We start from the raw sequence: 24,294 nt of genomic DNA, 5'->3' as shown, positions 1-24,294 counted from the left end.
GTTGTATTGTATTAGGGATTTCTTGTTTCAGTGGATTATGTTAATTTTGTGATGTGAAGACCTTAGTACTAGGTTCTAGGCCTGGTTGGTCTAGTCCTGGATATGTCCTAATGATCTGATTGGCTACAGGTTGGTCTGGTCCTGTGACTGTTCTAATGCTCTGATTGGCTACAGGTTGGTCTGGTCCTGTGACTGTTCTAATGCTCTGATTGGCTACAGGTTGGTCTGGTCCTGTGACTGTTCCAATACTCACACACCATATTACAGATATGTAATGTCTATATATCATCCCGCTGCAGAACGCACAAGAGATCATGTGAACATAGAACCATCACTTGCACAATACTTTTTAAGGCCAAATATATAAAATATATTAGTTGAGTTGTCCAAACACGTACAATAAAACACATTCTTTTGTGCACAAATTCCATAGAATACATATGTAACATCATACTTACCAACTCTCCCTGAATGTCCAGGAGACTCCTGAAATTCGGGTCGGTCTCCCGTGCTCCCGGAAGAGCAGGCAAGTCTCCCACATCCCCGTAATTCCCTGGCCAATATAATATGATTCACGGTGAATCGCATCATTTTGGCCCCGCCCTTGCGACAAACCATCATTTTCTTCGCTGGGGGCAGGACCAAAATGTCGCCATTGACCGCGCCCTGCCCCCTCCGGCCCTCTAGTCACGCCCCTTGCCCGGGATCTCCCAAAGGTCACTGCCAGAAAGTAGGCAAGTATGTGTAGCATTAATTTGAATCCTTCTTTGTATAAGTGCAAACTGTAAACATGTTACTGTTTGTATTTAAGGAGCTTTCCAGAAAGCTGTAACATTGTAATAAAGATGAAAAACACACAAACAAAAAGCTGACAGTGGTTTTAGTTTCCTGTCAAGTTCTTGTAGTAAATAAGGACGTCAGGGAGAAAGATGGGGAGGAATAAGATTATATTTATATGGGTGAAGTTGCCCTTTGTCTCACTGACACCCACACACTGCATATACACCAGCTCTCCTGGAATGCCCGGGAGACTCTCAAAGTCCAGGCAGGTCTCCCGGACTCCCGGGAGAGTAGAACATCCTCCCGCATCTGCCCATACCCCCTCCCAGAGGGGCACTTTAAAAAGTTGGCAAGTATGATATACACATTCGTCGGCAATATTCAGGATTGTTTCCCAGTGATTAAATCATAAATACAAATATTCGCCAACTGCCTGTCTCCATGAATGTGTATAGTCAACAACAGCTACCAGTGTTATCCCACTACCTTTTGTGTAATGTCTTCTCCACACCTCTTAGATTGTCAGCTCCTCTGGCCAGGGCCATCTCTACCTTCTGTTTCATGTCATTGTATGTCATTTGTTTGTATCATGAGTACAGCGTGGCTGTGTGATATGTTGCCATTTTCTAAATAGAAGATTTTAATAATAACAAACATGTTGCAGTCTGAATAGAAGGCTGCACATCTGCGGTATGTACGATATCTCCTGAAAGAAGACTTCCTTGGTACAGGGGAGACCCGGTGACTGGAGCACAGGAAAGGAATGTTTTTTTATACTTTATGTCTCACTTATCAAACTCCACCCAAAGCTGACTGTTCAGTTGGCTGGAGTTGTTTTCTTAATTAGAAAAGCAGATTGTTGTTTTTATTGATGTACTCAGCGCCCGCGTGGGGCCTGATTCGGAGTTGGGCGTACGCCAGCGTGCTTTGCGTCTGTTGACAAAAGGAGTGCACACAACTGCACGGAATATTTCATACCCAAAGGCATCTGACATTTATGTCCCACTATGACTTAAGAGGCAAAATGAGGGGTAGAAGGGGGGGGGGACTCCCTTACCACGCGTACAGTAAGGGAGTCATTACGCAGATCGGGACATTTGCGTTGATGTCTTGTGCACCCGCTACAGGACAGGTGTAAATCCCGGATGATAATGACCGAGTCAGCGTTATCTCAGCAAGGATTATGCTGCGCATGCGGAATCGCACATGCGTGTAGCTTCCTGCAAAGTGAATGCCCCCGGGCAGCACGGTGGCTCAGTGGTTAGCACTTCTGCCTCACAGCACTGGGGTCATGAGTTCAATTCCCGACCATGGCCTTATCTGTGTGGAGTTTGTATGTTCTCCCCGTGCTTGCGTGGGTTTCCTCCGGGTGCTCCGGTTTCCTCCCACACTCCAAAAACATACTGGTAGGTTAATTGGCTGCTATCAAATTGACCCTAATCTGTCTGTGAGTGTGTGTTAGGGAATTTAGACTGTAAGCCCCAATGGGGCAGGGACTGATGTGAGTGAGTTCTCTGTACAGCGCTGCTGAATCAGTGGCGCTATATAAATGAATGGTGGTGATGATGATGATAATTTGCTAATTACAATGAAACTATGTTGATGTTGTGACATCATCCACCCACACTCTGCAGAATATCTTTTTAACACAATGCAAACTCCCTACATTGTTTTTTTTTTCAACTATTAGAAAACTGTTTATTTATTTGGGACAACTATAAAAGGCATGGAAGATTTCCCAGTAAGCAGTTTTATTTCTATGTGCGTTCTGCATAACTAGGAACCCCAAACTTATAGTTCCCTTCTCTTCACCACAGCCCTCTGTTCTGCACCCTACTACCGTCACTCAGGAGTTATTCACTCCACGTATAGCTGCCTATTTATAAAGCCCTAAACCATGGGGAACCAGCTTTATCTACATGGATTTTTTTTAAGTAAAAACGAAGTTTAATAAAAGTCTAATGTAGAAGTTATCACCTGCATTAGGCAAATCACTGCATTAAACTGCAATCCCCACAATAGTCGATGAGGGCTGTGGTCTGGGCAATTTTATCAACTTTCGAAAAACTAAGAAATTGTCCCCGATGGATAACAGATGAATCCTATGGGGAGAGCATTGTGGGATCTTCAGATCTTACCTGCTCTGTGGCCTATAGCCAATCAGAGCATTAGAACAGTCACATGACTAGACCAACCTGTAGCCAATCAGAGCATTAGAACAGTCACAGGACCAGACCAACCTGTAGCCAATCAGAGCATTAGAACAGTCACAGGATCAGAGCAACCTGCAGCCAATCAGAGCATTAGAACAGTAACAGGAATAGACCAACCTGTAGCCAATCAGAGCATTAGAACAGTCACAGGACCAGACCAACCTGTAGCCAATCAGAGCATTAGGACATATCCAGGACTAGACCAATAAGGGCTATAACCTGGTACTAAGGTCTTCACAGCACATGGTTATGAGAAATCATCTGTCATTGTTGAGATAACAGATTATAATTAACGGAGCAAAGCCCGCTAATTAATAAATAGGCCCGTTAAAGTCCAGCGTGTAATGGCTCCACCTTGAAATCATTTCTACGAGTAGGATGGAGACGTCACATCCTAAGCACTCAGCGTGCCAGGCCTGAAATAGATACATATAAAATGACAATGAGCCATCAGCACTTATAAGGCTGGGAAACTTCTGGCATGAAATACGCTAGCATGACCCCGCACTAAAGCTGGTCTCCCGCCGACGCAGGGTAGCATCGGATGTTGGGTGGCAATGAACGTTTGCACTTGAAGTCGGGGTCCTGTTTTATCACTAACCCCAAGTGTTGCATTGTATGCTGGCGCTATATAAATAAATATTAATACTAAAGTTAATAATAAACATACATTACCTTATTGGTCCTTTCTTTTTGAGGAAAAAAAGGGTAATAGGTGCGGGAACAAAAATTATTTAATTAGGAGAATGAAACCGCAATTGAAAAAAAAAAAATTCGGTACAACAACGCATTTTGTAGCATAAATGCTTCTTCCTGCGTCTGTCACTCGATGAGAAAACGCGTTTCTGTTTCCATTTTGCAAAACAAACAAGACGACGATACACCATTATTAGTGAATGGTGTTACTTTGATACTAGTGGGGAGACACCTCAGTAATATTGTACCCTGTGTCTCATTCAGAATCTATTAAAGTTCCCTTGAATTGAACCATATGTTTTACAATGGACCGGACCTCATGTCGCCCTACTTACAACCAGACAAACTATAGGGTAAAAATTCTTATTTCCACTACATTTCATTAAACCGTGAACATATGGCCCCTTCCCAATACTTCTACATTCTTATATCTTTTCTAAAACCTCAGAGATGTCACAGCCACTCGCAAAGTTGCTGCTGTTTGATGGCACAAAATGTTAATTAAGAATTCCTTTTGACTCGCAGTGGAACTTGCCATATGCTGTGAAATATATAACATTTATGAGAGGCATAATTTATGCTATTTGTCTATCCGTACTTAATCAAGTTAAATAAATTGAACGCAGGGCTACGTTTAGATGTCTGTAAGTGAGCGGCTCGTCCACTTAATATATTGCAACATGAAAGATCAGCTCTGCGGAATAAACTGAGACTTATATTGTATTTGTTGTAAACAAGCGAGACCCCACATTATCCGGTGCAATTCTATTCTGCTCTTTGGAGATAATAGTCTTTGATTATATTAACAAAAAATGAACATTGACAAAAGACAACGGTCTTGCACAACCCAAACTGAAATGATTTGTTCCCCGACCAGCAAAATATTTTCATTTGCCCAACCTACATCGTTATCTGCGGCATCCCATCAGTATAAAATGTAGCTGTAATTGAAGATAAACAAAGTGGCCACGCCTCTGTAGGACATGACCACGCCCCTTTCTCATGCACTGCACCAATAAGGGACTTCTACAAGTTGGGAGGTTCTCACATAGCAAACAATCAGATTCTGTCAGTTCCCTACTGCAGTTTAATCATCTGATTAGTTGCCATTGGAAACACCACCTTTTCCCCTGTGCACCACTTTTTATAAATGTCCCTGATGGAACGATAGATTTCCTTAGTCCTGGTCTTGGACACACTTCCTGACTATGAAGGATTTTTACATCTTGCGCTTGTGAACCATATGTATATTCAGACCCTTTCTGTCACATACACGGCAGTGTGAATAGTGCTGTACAGAGAATTTTTCTCATTTACAGGAAATAAATGGGTTTACTGTTCAGTAAGAAAAATTAATCTATACAGCAAAATTAAAGAGGGGATAAAAAAGGAAGATTTCATTGCTCAGATACAGCAAGAAAATGGCGGAACAGCAATTTCTGAGGTGTAATATCTAAGTAAATAAAGGTCTCAGTCTGGTACAAATAAGGGTTCTGAAGGATGACACCTGTTATAATGAAATATAGTTATAATATAATTATTAGACTTTTTGCCTTCTATCATTTTATAAATTAGCAGCATGCGGTTACACTGGTCTCAGACCGGAATCATGTTGGACAAGTCCCATTTTAGACCACTTCTTAGGGAGCTCTTGGAGGCTTCCGTGCATCCAAAAGTTATATCATCAAACCGCAAAGCTGACACTCTGACTGGGTATTATTTGCAGTCGTGTAACTACAACAATCTTATTGTAATAGGGATATTCTGCAATATACAGAATTTCCATATATCTCGCCATTTTAGAAACAACCTGCTGTATTATCTAATAGTTTAGGTCCCACGTGTCCCTGCACTTTAAGGACAGTCTAATTTTTTGCCACCAAAAATTTTTAACAAATATTTTTTTTCTATCATTTAAACTCCTGATGATCTTAAATTACCAGGACGAGGGGAAATAGGATCCTATAATGGAGTTTATTTGGTACATAAATTGGACATATTGGATGGGCTTTATGGTCTGACCAAACATCAGATCACACGGTCACCTCATTTTTCAATTCAAATTTATGGAAGCCCTGCTCAGTAGACAACATGTGACTACCTAGCATGTGATTACCTATCTAGCATGTGATTACCTACCTAGCATGTGATTACCTACCTAGCAGGAGAGCAATATAAAATTGCCTTCCATCTCCTATAAGTGTACAACATACCAGGTACAATCTGCAGGTCCTTATGATGCTCGCCCTCCTTAATTTTTACCACAGGGTGGTTTTGGAACCTGCAGGTATCCAACAATGTCAGGGCTGTAACTGTTTGCAAAGAACAGTTTAATAGGTGGTCACCCAACACAATCGCTGAGTCTGTGGGTGAGGCTTCATGCCGCTGGGCAGTGATCACCGCGTTTTGGAAGAGAACGCACCGGAATATCACATTGCGGAAACCTGACCAACTCCAACAGGATTTTCACCAGGAAAAATGATAATTGTGTACCAACAACAATCTGATTTTACACAAACGATTAGGAGAATAATTTGAATTTCCACATGGCCAATAGCACAAATTAGTGTCACACAAAATACAGTAAATTATCTTTATAACTAATTCAGAAATTTACTGTACATCTGTGTCATGCAGAGGAGGATAAATCTGCTGAACGATGGATGAGGGTCGGCGATAAGATATTACACATCGTTCTAACTGCAGGTTTAAAAAAAGACCTTCTAGTGTTATTTAAATGTGATAATTTCCTGGATATCCCCAGCGGACTGGATGCCACTGCAGCAGGAATTAGTCAGGGGAGAAGAAGATCAGGATTAGTGAAACATATTTCATTTTGCTGCTATTTGAGAGGATGGGATTCTAGATACATCTAATGCAGAGTGTGTTAGATATTGTCTCATGTTTTCCTGTTGTTTTGGGGGAAGAGAGCAGATGGGAAGCAATGCACCCTGGGATATGTCATTTATCACTGTGACAACGTGTAGGTTACCCATGATCCCCTCACCACAGGGGAAGAATGAGACTCATCTCGGTGGCAGAATTAATGCCGGACTACCGAAGTTTGGCAACGCTTGTGCCACTCATTAGATTAATCATATTAATTTATTAGCGGTATATATCAAAGCTATTCGCCGCTGAGCTGTCACAATTAACAATTTTCTATGCTGCAAGAATCCCAGAAGGCTGAGAATTTGGTGGTTACATTTCAGTTTCCTAGAAAACACAGCTGGGCAGGTGACATTCCAGTCATTAAAGGGCACGGACGGGATTTCGGATGTGCCAATGAGGTTTGCTTAGCTAATAAAAAAAAAGGTATCATTACAGTACCCACTAACAAACAAGGACAACACTGGAGATACAACGATATGCACAACAAACATATTCCACCTGTTTCCATGAAGTAAAGGACAATAAATGCAATCATTCCAAATTTTATATCTACAAAAATATATGGTTCATCCTTTCGCCTTATTTAATTAAAAATAAAGATTGTTTAAGCATGTTGCCCCCTCGATCACAATCAGCTATAGCCAATTCTACAGCCCTGTGTTCACAAATGATCTGAACTAGAACAAAAAGCCTAAAAGATAAAGCATTCCATGTCAGTTATGCTTGTGGTTATATTAATGGAAATGCTCCAGTGCATAAAACCACCAATCTGAATCTGTACAAAATATTCCTGTTTAAAAGGTGCAAACGGACATACTTTTTGTACCTTTGTCATATGAAGCTCTTATAACTCTGCTGTCAATATGCAAAATTTGTGCGGCAAATTTCTATGCAAGGCATTTGAGTATATGGACTTACTCTCATTCCCATGGAGAGGGTCAACTGATCCCTGAGACATCCTACTATTACAAAATTAAATGAAAAGTAAACCCAGTCACCGTTCTGTGTAAACCATGCCCCCACCTCACCTCAAACCAATCCAGTTTGTAGATAGGTCCCACCCAGTTACCTATTAGACACATCTGTGTCTGGGTCCAAGGATCTGGACTATTTGGGGTTATGGTATGAATAATAAATTATATGAACTGATCACTTCCAGTCCTGCTGCTTCCATACATCTTAAGGTTGTGCTGTGTTTTGGAATCTCCTCAGTGGTCAGAAGGAGGAGGGGGGGGAAGGAGGATTGTGCTGGGAACACGCAGGCTGAGGAATGGAGTAATCCAAGGCCTCTCTGCTCACTTCCTCATATTCTATGTGACTGGTTGCAAAGACAATCACATGACAATGAGCAAACTCTACATCCTTAATAGCAGCTTGAATAACAAAAATGAGTGAACAATCTCCCTTCTTATAAGTAACGAAAGTGATAGTGATTCGGCATCAACAAAAGTATGTTTGTTTGCCCAGAATGCCTGTGTCATAGAAACAGGCAAACGTACAAAAAGAGCATATGATATAAAGATACCCTCAATGCCCCCTCATATTACTTATTTACAGTTATGAGAGGGAGGGCAGCAAAGAGAAATTTCAGGCCGAAGTACAGCAACTTCTTTGGGCCCCGTCTATAGCCACTGAGGGCGACATATCCAAACCAGGTTATAAATAATAACTGGAGGTAGTTTCAAAATCGTAAAGGTGATATGTTCTTTTCTTGATATACTCTGTGCTGCTGGAGGACCCTGCTCCTTCCAATATATAACTCTCAGTCTGTGGCTTCCTGCTGCCCCCATTCCCCTCCTCACATCATGTCACTGCCCCTGTCACATGCAGCCCTGTCCTCACTAACACATCACTCGTCTCCTGATATACTCTGTGCTGCTGGGGACCCTGCTCCTTCCACTATATAACCCTCAGTCTGTGGCTTCATATTCTATCCACTCCTGTTGCTTGTAAATTAACTAAAACATGAAGATGAGCAGTCTGTCTACATCTAGTCCATATGCATACAGCTCTGTCAGATTTGTTAGGGATACCCAGGGGAGGGCTGGCAAATTTTAGCCCAGGGGGCAAGACCCGACTCAGCAGCATATTAGACACATTTTAAAGAAAATAAAATGGTAGCACACTATGGGACCGGCCCAGGGACACATGCCCCCTTGCCCCAGCCCAGCCTGCCGCTGGGGATAGCGTCTCTCTATTGTCCTATATACACTGCTACTGTGGCCGATTTGTTCTGAAACACTTATCGCAATGTATATGGGAATCTAAGCATGAAGCCAGTACATAATGTATCTAACTGTATACAGATGTATCTCATAGTATAAGGATGTATCTCATAGTATATGGATGTATCTTATAGTATACTGATGTATTTAACAGTATATGGATGTATCTAACAGTATACAGATGTATCTAATAGTATATGGATGTATCTAACAGTATACGGATGTATCTAACAGTATACAGATGTACCTAACAGTATATGGATGTATTTAACAGTATACAGATGTATCTAATAGTATATGGATGTATCTAACAGTATACGGATGTATCTGACAGTATACGGATGTATCTAACAGTATACAGATGTATCTGATAGTATATGGATGTATCTAACAGTATACAGATGTATCTAATAGTATATGGATGTATCTAACAGTATATGGATGTATCTAACAATATACAGATGTATCTAACAGTATACAGAGGTACCTAACAATATACAGATGTATCTAACAGTATACAGATGTATCTCATAGTATATGGATGTATCTTACAGTATACAGATGTATCTAATAGTATATGGATGTATCTAACAGTATACAGATGTATCTAACAGTATACTGATGTACCTAGCAGTATTCAGATGTATCTCATAGTATATGGATGTATCTCATAGTATACAGATGTATCTAATAGGATACAGCGCTAACAGTGTTGCTGTGTAAACTCAATACACTAAATATAAAACTTTCCACCCGTTAACTTACCAATCACCAGCTGTGATCATTAATAAAAGACATGTATCAAAGTGACTTCAAGGTTAGGCATTAAAAGACCGGAAAATGGACCTGGAAACACAGCCCCAAATATGTTTACAACCATCTGCAGAACACAGAAGACGTAATTTAGCAGGAAAAAGGAATAGGAATTCTTCTCATAATAATTAATTTTATTACAGCTTTCATTGTCCTCAGGTCTCCAGAGTCTGAAATGGAACAGCTAATTACTGTGTCCACCTCACACTCTGACTGAGACGGTCAGTAAGTGAGAATTACATTCTCCTCTGATAAAATACATTATCGAACGATTATGCTTTAATTAACCGATTTGCAAAATAACCCCATCATCTAATCCACTTTTCCTGTCATCGTAGTAGCCCCTCTTATTGTGCAAAATCCCCACCAGGTCCCTTCTATTATAGTATTTTAGAAGCTAAACATTCAATCAAAATCCATTAATGGAAAGACTTATACTATAACGATGCATTAACTAACCCAACACAACAGGTATTAGCACCAAACCTGTGACATAAAATCACTGCACCACAAGTTAACCATATACTGGATTAATACCAGCTACAGCAAGAGTTAATAACAGACAAAGGTGAATTATGCATATAGACAATCATCACTTATTATAGTGTCACAGTAACACCTTGTGATAATACTATAAAACAAAGGGGCAGCTGTTGAAAAATAAAATAGGTAAAAACAAAACAAAGATCTGGCAAACAGGATACAAATGTCACAAAGTAACAATGTAACAATGTAACAAGTCACCTGTGGAACATGGAAGAAAATAGTAATTTGGGCTTCTGAAAGTAGCAGTTTTCCATTTTGTTTAGCACTTAAATATTATCACCCTCTGTCCTGTATCTCCTGTTTAATCTGAAGACCAAGCAAGTATAGTCTTTTGAGGCATTCTAAATATAACAATAAAGCACTTTACCATAATAATAACATTACTTGTTAATGATTGCTGTGTATGCAGTGGACTGAAAATACAGGAAGTACATTGAATTTTCCCAGCCAGAATATATAGAAATCCCCTTCTCCACATTAGCAAGATGACTAGGATCGAAGAAAGAAGAAGAAGAAGAAGAAAGAAGAAGGAAGAGGAAAGAAGAAAGAATAAAGAAGAAAGGAAGAAGAAAGAAGAAGAAAGAAAGAAGGAAGAAAAAAGAAGGAAGAGGAAGGAAGAAGAAAGAAGGAAGAAAAAAGAAGGAAGAAGAAGAAAGGAAGAAGAAAGAACGAAGAAGAAAGAAAGGAAGAAGAAAGAAGGAAGAGGAAAGAAGAAAGAAAGGAAGAAAGAAGGAAGAGGAAAGAAGAAAGAAAGGAAGAAAGAAGGAAGAGGAAAGAAGAAGAAAGAAAGAAGGAAGAGAAAGAAGAAGAAAGAAAGAAGGAAGAGAAAGAATGAGAAAGAAAGAAGGAAGAAAAAAGAAGGAAGAGGAAAGAATGAGAAAGAAGAAAGGAAGAAGAAGAAAGAAAGGAAGGAGAAAGAAGGAAGAAGAAAGAAGAAAAAAGAAGAAAGAAGAAAAAAGAAGAAAGAAGAAAAAAGAAGAAAGAAGAAATTCTATACTCAATGCAAGCTTTTGATAGGGTTATATTAGAATAATACAATTTCAGGGGATATTTATTTAATGATGTATTTGCTGATGTAAACAAATGTTTTCTCTATAATCACCCACTCACTGAATTAATTACATCTGATAAAACACTGAGCGATATTCCCAGTTTCCTCTCTGAGAACAGATTTGGTACAGCGGCAGAAAGAGCAGCGATGGGAGAGCTCCCAGCAGACGCAGCCACTTAAATCAATATTAGTTTCTTTTCAGTGGATGAGGAGAAAGGGCTGATGGTATAATGGTTTTTATTACCTGTGGGGGAGATAAGTCCTGGAGATAAGAGACCAGGAACTCCGTGGGGCAGCAAACGTGCGTTTTCCTGGATGGTGACTCCCAGCGACCGCTTCGGGGGCCGTCCTGGCCGTGAGCTGCGGAGGACACATTATATTGAGCAATGAGTATAACTTAATCAGTGCAAACACAGGATTGGTACAATACAAAATTTGTCATAAGTAATGTGTGAAGAATATTAATAAAGGATTTAGAAGCAATATGTTCTTTCTTCCCTGGGTGTTACATCCTCATGTGTTCTCCAATATAAAACACTGATATAGACCTGACACTGTTACATAACACATACTGCTTCAACATTGCCCCAAACTATGTTTCAGGAAACATTACAGTAGTTTAAGATTAAAGCACAACAGCATCAAAATAAAACAGTGACTATAATTAAAAATAAAACTGGTTTCTATTTAAAAAATGTAATTATATCACATTCACACTATTTAAATACTTCATCCTGCTGACAGCTGTCCTTCCAACAAATACAATTAGCACAATATTAATTTATATAGAACAATATATTTTTTAACTTCTATTAAACCTCTTCCAGTCTGAGTCTCCTGCCAAAGGTGTACGGAAATACAGACACTAAGGCTAAATTTACTAAGCTGCGGGTTTAAAAAAGTGGGGATGTTGCCTATAGCAACCAATCAGATTCTAGCTGTCATTTTGTGGAAAGTACTAAATTAATGAAAGCTAGAATCTGATTGGTAGCTATAGGCAACATCCCCACTTTTTCAAACCCGCAGCTTAGTAAATCTAGCCATAAGGCTAGATTTACTAAAGGGCGGTTTGCTCAAACCGCCGCTTTTCGGCTATTTTTACAACGGTTTCCCAAACCGCCATTAAAACGGCTAGAATTGACATTTTCCAAAACAACCACTTTACAAACCGCCATCCTGATTTTAACAATGATGAACATACAAACAGCCGGATTTACTAAGCTGAGGTTTGCAAAACAGCCATCCAAACGACCGACATGAAAGAGGTGGCTGTGAGGGGCGAGATTGATCACACTGCTGCTGCCATTCAGAATATAAGAGAAAGCACCATTGACATTTAAATTATTTGAGCAATCATTATTTATTGATGAAGGGGCAAAATTAATTTAATATTAACTTATGAGAAATTTTTCTTTTTCTATATATCTTAAAGGGGACACTATTATAGCATTATATTATGTGAGAAATGAAAATATATAATAATATTAACTGATTGTTAATGGTGGATATAATTATTTATTCTGCACAATTTGTCATTACATATTGCCCCAATAATATAATAATTAAATAATTTTGTCCCCTTAATTATAATGATTTTTCCCCCCGAAAGGTTAATATTAAATTCATTTTGCACCTTAATCAATAAATAATGATTTTCCAAATAAATTAAATGTCGATTGTGCTTTTTCTTATGTTCTGAATGGCAAAATAGTTCAAATAGCATGCGTCAAGTCATTCAGAAGCAGGCAGGGCCGGATTTACCATTAGGCAACCTAGGCAATTGCCTGGGGCCCACCGGTCCCCAGAGGGCCCTCCCAGGGCTGGCGGTGAGACCACCCTTTAAAAATGGGCCGCTACTTATGGGCCAGTGCTATGTGCTTTCCCCCCGGGCTAAAGTCTGCCAGCCAGCCCCTGAATAAGGGAATATGTTATGCTGAAAAACTATAATGCTATGGATTTTTTCAGGGAGGGGGCCCCAAACCAGTATCTTGCCTAGGGCCCCATGAGGTCTAAATCCAGCAGGTATTAAAACTGTCCTGTCCTGTCTTTCGGATGGCGGGTTGGACAAAACTTTGTTTTATTTATTTTTTTGGTTTATTTAGATGTCGCAAATGATTGATAAGGTGATTGCAAAACATTTTATGCAAGTTTCTGATACATTTAATCTCATCACTTCTAAGGCTTCTGTCAGACGGGAGCTTTGAACATTAGCGGTTGTTTTTTAAGCTGTCGGCGCTCAAATCGCACAAAACGGACACATTGAAGGGAATGGGCAATGCTCCTGGGCTGTGACACTGGGGCGATTAAGCTCTGATGAAGTTGCATGTAGGGTCTTTAGCATGTAATAGCTCTTGTATGACATAGTTCCCTAGTGATTTGAGAGCTATGACCACCATATTTTAGCTGGAAAGGAGCTACTAGCCATGGTAGCACCAATCAGGGGACTCCCCGAGGGCTGAAGATTTTCAGAGAACTGCAACATTGTTGCAAGAAAATAAAAACAGTCTTGGCTGTCTGCCAAGTTCAATGGCCCTGAATGAGGAAGGAACGAGGATGTGAGAGATTGGATACTATGTGTTCCTGCTTAATCGCTGAAATCTCAAGATCACAAGTAGAATTATGTCATCAATATCTAACTTTATTTATGAGTGATATATATATATATATATATATATATATATATATCTATGTTAGACAGATAGATGGATAGATAGATATGAGACAGATAGATAGATAGATAGATAGATAGATAGATAGATATGAGATAGATAGAGATATGAGATAGATAGATAAATATGATATAGATAGATATGATATAGTTAGATAGATGATATAGATATGAGATAGACCAGGGGTCAGGGAACTTTTTTACCTTTTACCCCAAAATATATTTAGATACGCCGACGTTACCCCCTTGATTTAAAGGGAAGGAAATCCTATATTATTAATTATTGGTATTCAAAATTTCTTTGAAAGCTTTAACTTCAAAACTTCAGGTTTTGGAGAAATGATGTTGCTTCATTTTTGATACAAGAGCATGAATATTGGGGCATTTTGATGTCAGAGCAATTTGGATACAGTCTTCAGAGTCCAATTGATTTGTATGTTTTTATGTTCGTTAGAGTGGAAAATCCTTGTTCGCAAAGGTAGGTTGTTGCAAAAGGCAGCAACTTTTTGACTGCCTCCTCATGTGCAATTTTGATGCCTTTGCAGCTGTTCACATCCAAAAATGACAGATCTGCTTTGTTTTCAAATGTAATACGTGCTTCATTATTGCATCGAAGCTCAAGAAGTGCCTCTGCCAACTCTGGCTCTTCTGGTACAACAGAAATTTCACATTTAAAGGGGTCTACAATCCAACTGACAGCATGTGAATCGGCAGCATTACCCCCCAGGAATTTCCTTTTACCCCATTTGGGGTAATTTACCTCTGTTCCCTGACCACTGAGATAGACAGATAGATAGATAGATAGATAGATATGATATAGATATGAGATAGACAGATAGATAGATAGATAGGATATAGATAGATAGATGATCTATAAGGTTACACACAGGGTTTGATATGGGAATAATATATAATAATACAGTCACACACAGCAGATTACAGGTGAGCATTGTGACGTGGGTTCAGGGGTCTCACTCAGCCCCCTGTCTGGCTGCTTGCTGTCCCCTCATGTGTCAGAAGATGGATTGCTTTCTATGCTAGAGCACAGATAACACAGTTAACCTCCCCAATCAGCAGCTGATATGTTTCACCAGGGCCAGAGAGCCTCATATAAAGCTCCGCGTCTCACCGCTAAATCTGCAGCGTAAATTGCTAGAAAAAAAATATACATTTATATACAGTATTTATCTTCCTCTATAACCTGATTTGTGCCAGTCACATCCCGAGGAAAGTCTATGCAACACAATATATTTTTCTGCAAATCGACCTTTATCACAGAATATCTCAGGAAATGTAATGGAAAATACAGAATATATTGTACAATGCACAATATATATATATATACACACACATGAATTTCTGTAGTTTACTGAACTTGCACTAAGAGAAAAACAATCGCGTGACCACACACCACCACACACACACATTTTGTTTTTCACTGCAATAACATTTTAGTTCCACTTTTAGACGCCAGGTTTTCCAGCACCTGTAATTCTGGGGAGGTTGTTTTTTTTTCAGCAAACGGTCACTAGAGTCTATACGTCATGTTTTAAAAAAACTATTGCAGTTGAAGAATGTCATTTGACACCCTTGGGGTGATTCCGCTTTATTGCTTATTCTATGCTGTCAATCATTCTGTGGATTTATGTCTGAGCGAACTGTAAGATCCATCCACACGATACATGATGGCGGGAGCACTACAAGGGGATGATGGAGTAGGTAACTCTCCTACCCATACGCAGAGCCGTATACATCTCGTGATCCGAATCAGCAGCATATGTGCCTGGTTTGCGGCGAGTCGTCACAATGAGCGAGTATTTCCATGTGTTCCATAGCAATTACAAAACACACAGTGTTTTATTTGTGTAAACATGCACGCCCCGTCCCTCCTCCGTTCTGCCTCGCCATTAGTGCCAGAATCGCACAAGTCTGCATGGATGTTCTGGGTAATGTTCTGCTGGGAAAACTTGGTCCTGGCATTCATGTGGATGTTACTTTGACACGTACCACCTACCTAAACATTGCTGCAGACCAAGTACACCCACTAATGGCACCAATATTCCCTGATGGCAGAGGCCTCTTTCAGCAGGATAATGAGCCCTGCCACACTGCAGGAATTGTTCAGGAATGGTTTGAGGAACATGAGATAGAGATCAAGGTGCTGACTTGGCCTCCAAATTCCCCAGATCTCAATCTGGATCGAGCATCTGTGGGATGTGCTGGAAGAACAAGTCCGAGCCATGGAGGCCCCACCTCACAACTTACAGGACTTAAAGAATCTGCTGCTAACGTCTTGGTGCCAGACACCACAGGACACCTTCAGGGGTCTTGTGGAGTCCAGGCCTCCAAGGGTCTGAGCTGTTTTGGTGGCACAATGGGGACCTACACAATATTAGGCAGGTGGTTTTAATGTTGTGGCCGATCGATGTACACATGTGTCCATATTGTAGGTATGTGGAGAGCGATTTCACACAAGATATGCCATGCAAACTGCCCCCGCCCTGCATGAGCCACAAATTGAAATACGTTTTCTTAAATGTTTAGCTCATCAAACTATATCTTTACTCGATATTTATTCTGTGCGCAGATTTGCATATTGGCAAATGAAGATATCTGTACAAATCGGATTGAATTTTATAGATCAGTGATGATTAACCAATAAAGACTAAGGGCTAGATTTACTAAGCTGCGGGTTTGAAAAAGTGGGGATGTTGCCTATAGCAACCAATCAGATTCTAGCTTTCATTTATTTAGTACCTTCTACAAAATGATAGCTAGAATCTGATTGGTTGCTATAGGCAACATCCCCACTTTATCAAACCCGCAGCTTAGTAAATCTAGCCCTAAGCCTCTGCAGATACAATCTCATCAGCTTCCCTTCTCAGCTAAAACATTGATGGACTAACTGATCACTGCTATACGCTACTCTCCAGGACGCAGATAAGCACGCCATTACTGTTTAATTGTGCGCTGATTGTTTGTTGATGTTTTTAAGCCCTTGTGTAATTGTGTGGGGTTTTTTTTGTCTCTGTTTAAATTAACAGTTTCATTTAACTTTTAGTTTAATTAACATATAAAGCAATTAGCCAGATATAATGTTTAAGAAACTGAAAATGTTTAAGACAACCAGAAAGCAAAAAAGTCCTAAGTCAGCCCTCAAAATATACCAGGGATGCGGACAGATATATACTGACAAACTGATGAGATTCCTAGTGACCGTCTATAACTTGGGCATGTTACCCAGAAGGGGCATTTGGCATTATACAGCGAGACTAAAAAAGACACTTTACCCACTAGTACCCACTAGACATTTGCGTTGGAAGCCGCTGCTGCCGTTTTCTCATGAACACATTGGTGTCATCATCATCATCGCCATTTATTTATATAGCGCCACTGATTCCGCAGCGCTGTACAGAGAACTCATTCACATCAGTCCCTGTCCCATTGGAGCTTACAATCTAAATCCCCTAAAACACACACACACACACACACACACACACACACACACACACATGCACACACACACACAGACAAAGAGAGAGAGACTAGGGTCATTTTTTTAATAGCGGCCAATTAACCTACTAGTATGATTTTGGACTGTGGGAGGAAACCGGAGCACCCGGAGGAAACCCACGCAAACACAGGGAGAACATACAAACTCACAGATAAGGCCATGGTCAGGAATTGAACTCATGACCGCAGTGCTATGAGGCAGAAGTGCTAACCACTAAGCCACCGTGCTGTCAAATGGAATGTCATCCATTCACCCCCTCCCCCCTAAGTCACCCAGTCACCTGTTAGTGATGTGCAAGTAGGCTTCTACTATTTATCTACAGTCTATATGTATTTTGGCCACAAATCAGAGATACTGCAACTGAATTGCATTGTTGTATTTGTGTTAGGGCAAATTCCACCTTATTGTGGGCAGTTATTTGTGCTTTTCTTGCATCCCGGCGGTCAGCCTGCAACCGGCACTTATACAGAACAATTACGTTCCAGATGAAGTGCCTGGTTCACTCGGATTTATTCCATGTTCCAGGAGACTGGAGCCCTGAGTGCATCTTCCCTCCGTTCATGCTCTGTATGAGGTCGTATTGGGATATAAGAAATAAAATCTTCCAGACACGCTGTGAGCACCAGATCTGTGCGGCCAGGAATCTCCATTCTCCCGACTAATACTGAAGAGTAACAAACCAAAGGCAATAAAAATAGTTTTATTGAATAACCTTCAATAAGGTTTGACAGAGTAATGAATATAATGTACAGAAAATATTGTGACATAACAGATAATACTACTCACATATTAAGTCCCATTATTTGTGACTGCAGAATGTAACGTGAAAGGTAACAAACTACATCAGAGAACGTGTGATTCTAAACACTGGTCGGGGATCGGGGAGTAAACAAAAGCTGATGTCACGACTTTGAAATTCTTTTAAATGGCCCCATATCACCCTCTCTCTTTACTCTCATCATGGAACCATCAGCAACGTAAAATCGATCTGATTCTAACATTTCGGGAATGAAAACTGGTCTTTAAATGCAGAGGATAGTCTTTTAACAATTGCAAAATATCTTGTATCACTTCCGAAATGGAACAGGACACATTTTCTGGAGCTCTCAAACTTGAAAACAAATAGAGAAGTCCTGACATTAAATTTGGAAACTGAAGAACTGAATCTCATTTAAAAAAATGTTTGCTGGCAAAGCAAAAACAAATAATATATAGTTATCTTCTTAAGTAGTCATCATGATCAAGTTTTTCATGCAAATTTGCCACCTCTGATAAAAACAATAAAGGAAAACTTAAATGACTGGGAGAGACGACTAATGTCACGGATGGAAGAATTTCCACAATAAAAATGAACATTCTCCCTGTGATTCTTTACTTGTCTCAAACTTGTCCTGTGAGAGTTACCTCCCAAATATTAAAAACTTTGCAGAGATATATTTCAAAAGTTGTTTTGTCAGGTAAGTAGCCCAGACGACATAAACACTTCAAACACATTGTGGGGGGAGGGGGTCTTCCAAATACTCGGAAATATTATATGGACACATCTGACCCCATTCCAAACTTTTACCGTCGACAATTAGGTTTTCACTAACACTGTGGGATTATAGTACACGGGTGTATAATCTTTTATCCAACGTCTCCAAAATGATCCCTCTTTGTATTATTCCAGCCTCGCCCCCCCCACTCGGGACAATTACATAACTCATTTGGATTTCGGACTATTCATAATGTTACATTGTTAGTTGACCATTTCTCCACTCGACTTCCTCCCAGAGAATAAAGATATTCTGGAACGTTTTCATCTACCCGGCAATCACTTTTTGAAAATTACATAAAATCAGAAACTATAATAATTAAATCAATCTAACCCAAATGTCCCTATTATAAAACATTTTACAAACTTATTTCCGATCCCAGAAGCCTCATCTCAACTTTCTATAGATTGCTAATAATTTATGGCCAACTTCTAAAGGATACTCATGAACTTAAATAGGAAAAGAACACAGGAGAGACCTTACAAGTAGAAGAATGGTAAAAGTTAGAGAAAAAACCCCAATAATAAATAAATAAAAGCTGTGTCAGAATCAAAGAAAACAACTTAAAAATGATCTAACAGGTACCTAGTGCCCGCAGTCTCCATGAAATCTGTCCCAATTCCTCTGAGTGTAGAAGAGAATGATGAAATAAAGACACCCTGCTCACATATGGTGGAACAGGCCAAAAATATCTGGATTTTGGTTCAAAATACATTACCATATTCAATAAATAATAGGAATTATCCATCCCTTGCCCTGTACTTAGCCACTCTTGCATCATACCCTTCCAGAGACTTCCAAACATGCAGAAAATCTTATTGGGGCAGCACAGTGTCTCAGTGGTTAGCACTTCTGCCTTACAGCACTGGGGTCATGAGTTCGATTCCTGACCATGGCCTTATTTATTTATAACTGGACTAAAAATATTGTTCAACGATGGAACAATGGCGTTTCAATCCTGCAGTGTGTAAGAACTCAGGACCGGCAGTGTCCATAGATCTCTATGTAGTTTGCCGAGTCCCAATCTTTGCAGCCGATGGTTATCACAGATGAAGAGCACAGACCATCCGGGACCACAGTCCATAATATCAAGCCATTCTGTGATCAAGGGACAATTTCACAAAGCGACAAGTGGGAGGGGCCTGTTTATTGTGTTCACATGAAGAGCAGGCGGACTGAGCAAGTGCAAGAACACACATAATTACAAAGTATACATTATTAATAGATATTAAACCCTCCGTATAAATAAATAAATGGCCCGTTAATAATGTGCCGTCTCCATTACATATTTCCCCATAGAACAAAAAATCTTATAATACTGCCCCATACAAATTATAAGCGGAGATCTGCGATATCTGTGGAATCATCTTGTAACAACAGAACATCTAATAAGATTAATGGAAGTATTCTGTAACCACAGAACATTACTTCATTATATCCTATGGGATCAACTACATTTTTGTAATAATTTATATATGTCATTTAGCATCTATAAATAAAAGAAAAGAAAAACATCTCTTAGAAGAAACAAACAAAATATAATTCACGGGTACAGGACAGTTCTGAAAGGGCACTAAATTGCTGCTATTCTTGAATTATAACAAATCCATAAAATATTGTTGATGAGAAAAATAACAAACCAAAGCATTTAATCTTATGAGAAAATTGGTTCTTAGAGGAGCAACGCGTTTCGCAACCCTTGTCGCAATGTCTCTGCGGTGCGCAGGACAACCGATTGCTTGGTCACACAATATTGCGATATATTCAAATCTATAATATAAAAATAATACTTTCATTTGCACGAATTCACAAAAGCTAAAAAACTGACGGGGAAAAAAAGGAAATCTTTAATTTAACACAAAATTAGCAAATATTTTACCACCTCGAAGTTTGAAAATATTGACTTTAAAAGTGGGTGTGGCTTCATTATCCCCACAGTAATTGTGATTTTTTTTTCCTGTGATTTTAACAGTTTAAAGTTTTGTTTTTAACATAAGATACAAAGTTTTAAAAATGGTGCTTCGAAATGTGGTTATAAAAGAGGTAACTGTTAATATCAACATTTTCTTACAACAAATTCCTCAACATTTACAGAAATGAAAATGAAATTATATTTATAATTATTTAGAAGTAGACAAATTCACATTCATTTGTTTGTGAATGACACATATTAAGCCATCTTTAAGACTATTTTAATAACAAACATTTTCAACTCTTTCTCAAGGTTCCCCTAACAGAGCACATGCACAGGTAAATGTAGAGGTTTGGTTGAGGCAGTAACGAGCTGTCGCCGCTCTCACACTGATATATAATATTATATAATACAGGAGAGTACTGTTATAGAGTCACGTGAAAGCTGTGGGTTTAAGGAGACATTTAACTAAACTATATGTTTATTGTAAAAGAAATCATCCCATTGCTGAGCATAACAAGTGGGCGACCATGACTCAGAGGTGCTGGATTCAAAATGTATCACCTGACAAGGCCAAGCAAACATTCAACCATTTTATGGCTATTTAACACTGTTACATTGAGGCCTAAGTTTGATATCAGGGGTGGCTGACCCTGCAACTGCGGACCTAGGAGCCTTCTCCAAGACCTGGAGCTTAACTATGCGACAGAGACTGGAGCTGATATAAGATAGGTGCAGGGATCTGGAACTTAGACCTGGTATAAGATTGGTGCATGGTTGCGGAGAATAGTCCTGATATAAGATTAATAGAGGGATCCAGAACTTAGACCTGATATAAGATTGGTACAGGGATCCGGAGCTTAGACCTGGTATAACATAAGTACAGGAATTCAGAACTTAGACCCATTATAAGATTGGTGCAGGGATCCGAAGCTTAGACTTGATATAAGATTGGTTCATGGATCCGGAGCTTAGACCTGGTATAAGATAGGTGCAGGGATCCGGAACTTGGACCTGGTATAAGATAGATGCAGGGATCTGGAACTTAGACCTGATATAAGATTGGTGCAGGGATCTGGAACTTAGACAAAGTATGACATTAATAAATCCACAGATGCAGTGAAATGTGTTTTCCTGTATACAATGATATAAAACACACGTATGTTCTATTAAACATGTATGTGCATAGGTTGAGTAAGTTTTTGCAGCTTTATCTCATTGTGTCTAAGCGTTCTCTTAAGTTTTATCTCCAAATGTTTAAAAGAGGATTGATATCCCATATAAAGGCAGTTACTTAAATCTATTATCTAAGCTGGAGTAATTGAATCTGCTGCCTATTTAGGGCATAACTGGAGCAGCCAGGTCTTCGGACAAATGCTTTAACATTTATTACATTTTTACTCTATACTTTTGAGAACTCTTCCTAATAAAAAAACCCTTAAGTCCGGTTTATTTTTAGAACAATTTCATTTTAAAATTGCATTGTGGTCAAATTAAAATCTCTTTCATTTGACATTTATTACAGAACTTCTAATGTGCCAAAGGTAGTTAAACTTTCCCTGACCCTACAAACAGACAGCACTTCATAGAGCGAGTGAGGTCCAAGCTGCCAACATTTACCCCCAAATTACAAAGCAGATCAAACAGCTACAAAAGGAGAAACACAGCAACAGGGGGCGATGACAGCCACACAAAGGGATTATAACCCTTGGAATTTAAGAATATCAAGATGTTTTGCAAAAATGTGTAAGGAACAAGGAGACTGGACCCCAATGGCCGTAGTCACTCAATTCATTAGCAAAAGGAAAATGATTTCTTAGAAGTGTACACAACACTTCACCTCTGGGATTGGTTGTGTTTTATTTCACCTACTAAAATTATCGTCCGCTCCTCATCTGTGCAACTGCCAATGGTTTTACTATTCCAATGATTGTATGCAAGGGAATATTGTTTGACAATTTTGCCTGTCTTCTGCTGTAAAAAAGACAAACTAGATGTTGCTACTGATTGTCTACTGTGTATTGTTACATAAACAGCCTCTAGTCTATAGCTGGGTCTTCAGTGACGTCTGCTCGTCGTGAGTCAATCATCATCATAATCAGTTATTTATATAGCGCCACTGATTCCGCAGCGCTGCACAGAGAACTCACATCAGTCCCTGCCCCATTGGAGCTTACAGTCTAAATTCCCTGAGAGAGAGAGAGAGAGAGAGAGAGAGAGAGAGAGAGAGAGAGAGAGAGAGAGAGAGAGAGAGAGAGAGACAGAGACACTAGGGTCAATTTAATAGCAGCCAATTAACCTATTAGTATGTTCTGGAGTGTGGGAGGAAACCGAAGCACCTGGAGGAAACCCACGCAAACACGTGGAGAACATACAAACTCCACACAGATAAGGCCATGGTCGGGAATTGAACTCCTGACCCCAGTGCTGTGAGGCAGAAGTGCTAACCACTGAGCCACTGAGCTGCCCAATCAAATCATATAATGCACTATGACCATACAAGAGTTGAGCGAGTCTTATTCATGTTGAACTGGAGTCTGAAAACTTCTTAATGACAACTTCTTGCAAGTAACCACAATGCACCTGGCAGGAGAAGCAGAAAGCACAACTCAGAGTCTCATAATAAGCTACATATTCATGTCAGTAATCTCCATCAGAGACTCGTCACAGTGTACTGATGAAGGAGGAACATGAGCATAAGAAGTGCTTGTTTAGTGGTTATACAATTTGTCCCTTCAGATATCTTGTAAAAAGTGTAACTGTGTATCCTCCTAAGTGTCAGTCTGTACACAATGTCTGTACTGTGTAAACCAGGCGTTTGTTAAATATCTCACTCTCTGCTCTCTATTACACAAAGAATTACAAATGAAAGTGTTTCTGTGATGTGACACAGATTGGGGGAATATATTCCCACACGGTGCCGCTTTGTTCTCCGGCTTCTGATGGTGTCTATCACAACGCAGGTCCTGTTGTGTGTCTGACAGTTCCCACTTCTTCTTCTCCTTCCTTTGGGCGTCAACTGTAACAAATCACTCGACTCGCACGTCGCGCAAACCGGGGAGGTCAAAAGTCTTCATTTCAAATGTTGCGACTGAATTCTGATTGGTATAAATCAAAGAGCGGTTGCTACAATGTAAGAACTAAATACACAGAGGATTGTGCTTCAAAATATACATATTAAAAAGCGATCAATCTTGTGTAAATCGCTGGTTACGTTGTAGGACTTCATACACTTCAAAACAAACCACTTTGCTTTCCCATTGCACACATATTTCCCTCACTGGCATGTAGCGTAATTCTTCCTTTCTTCCTTACATTATTTTTCCCAAGATTAATACTTTCTAATTCACATTGTATCCTCTAGAGAAATGATGGGCAATGGCTGGATATTTGTGATTCGCGTTTAGATCATTAAGCTGTGCTTCCACCAGGTATCTGGGAGGGCGCCT

The 24,294-nt window shown here is 39.6% G+C and overlaps 1 protein-coding gene across 1 annotated transcript in view; it reads right to left on the bottom strand.

The window, feature by feature from the left end:
- DACH2 (dachshund family transcription factor 2) overlaps positions 1-24,294 on the bottom strand; it is a 378,568-nt gene that overhangs the window by 211,109 nt on the left and 143,165 nt on the right. Inside the window, exon 2 of the mRNA XM_075186232.1 lies at positions 11,461-11,576. Within this exon, the coding sequence (XP_075042333.1) occupies positions 11,461-11,576 (116 nt within the window). The remainder of the gene's footprint in view (positions 1-11,460; positions 11,577-24,294) is intronic.

Source organism: Mixophyes fleayi, chromosome 9 (assembly GCF_038048845.1).
Source record: "Mixophyes fleayi isolate aMixFle1 chromosome 9, aMixFle1.hap1, whole genome shotgun sequence".
Classification (NCBI taxonomy): Eukaryota; Metazoa; Chordata; class Amphibia; order Anura; family Limnodynastidae; genus Mixophyes; species Mixophyes fleayi.
This window is presented reverse-complemented; position numbering and strand designations above follow the sequence as displayed.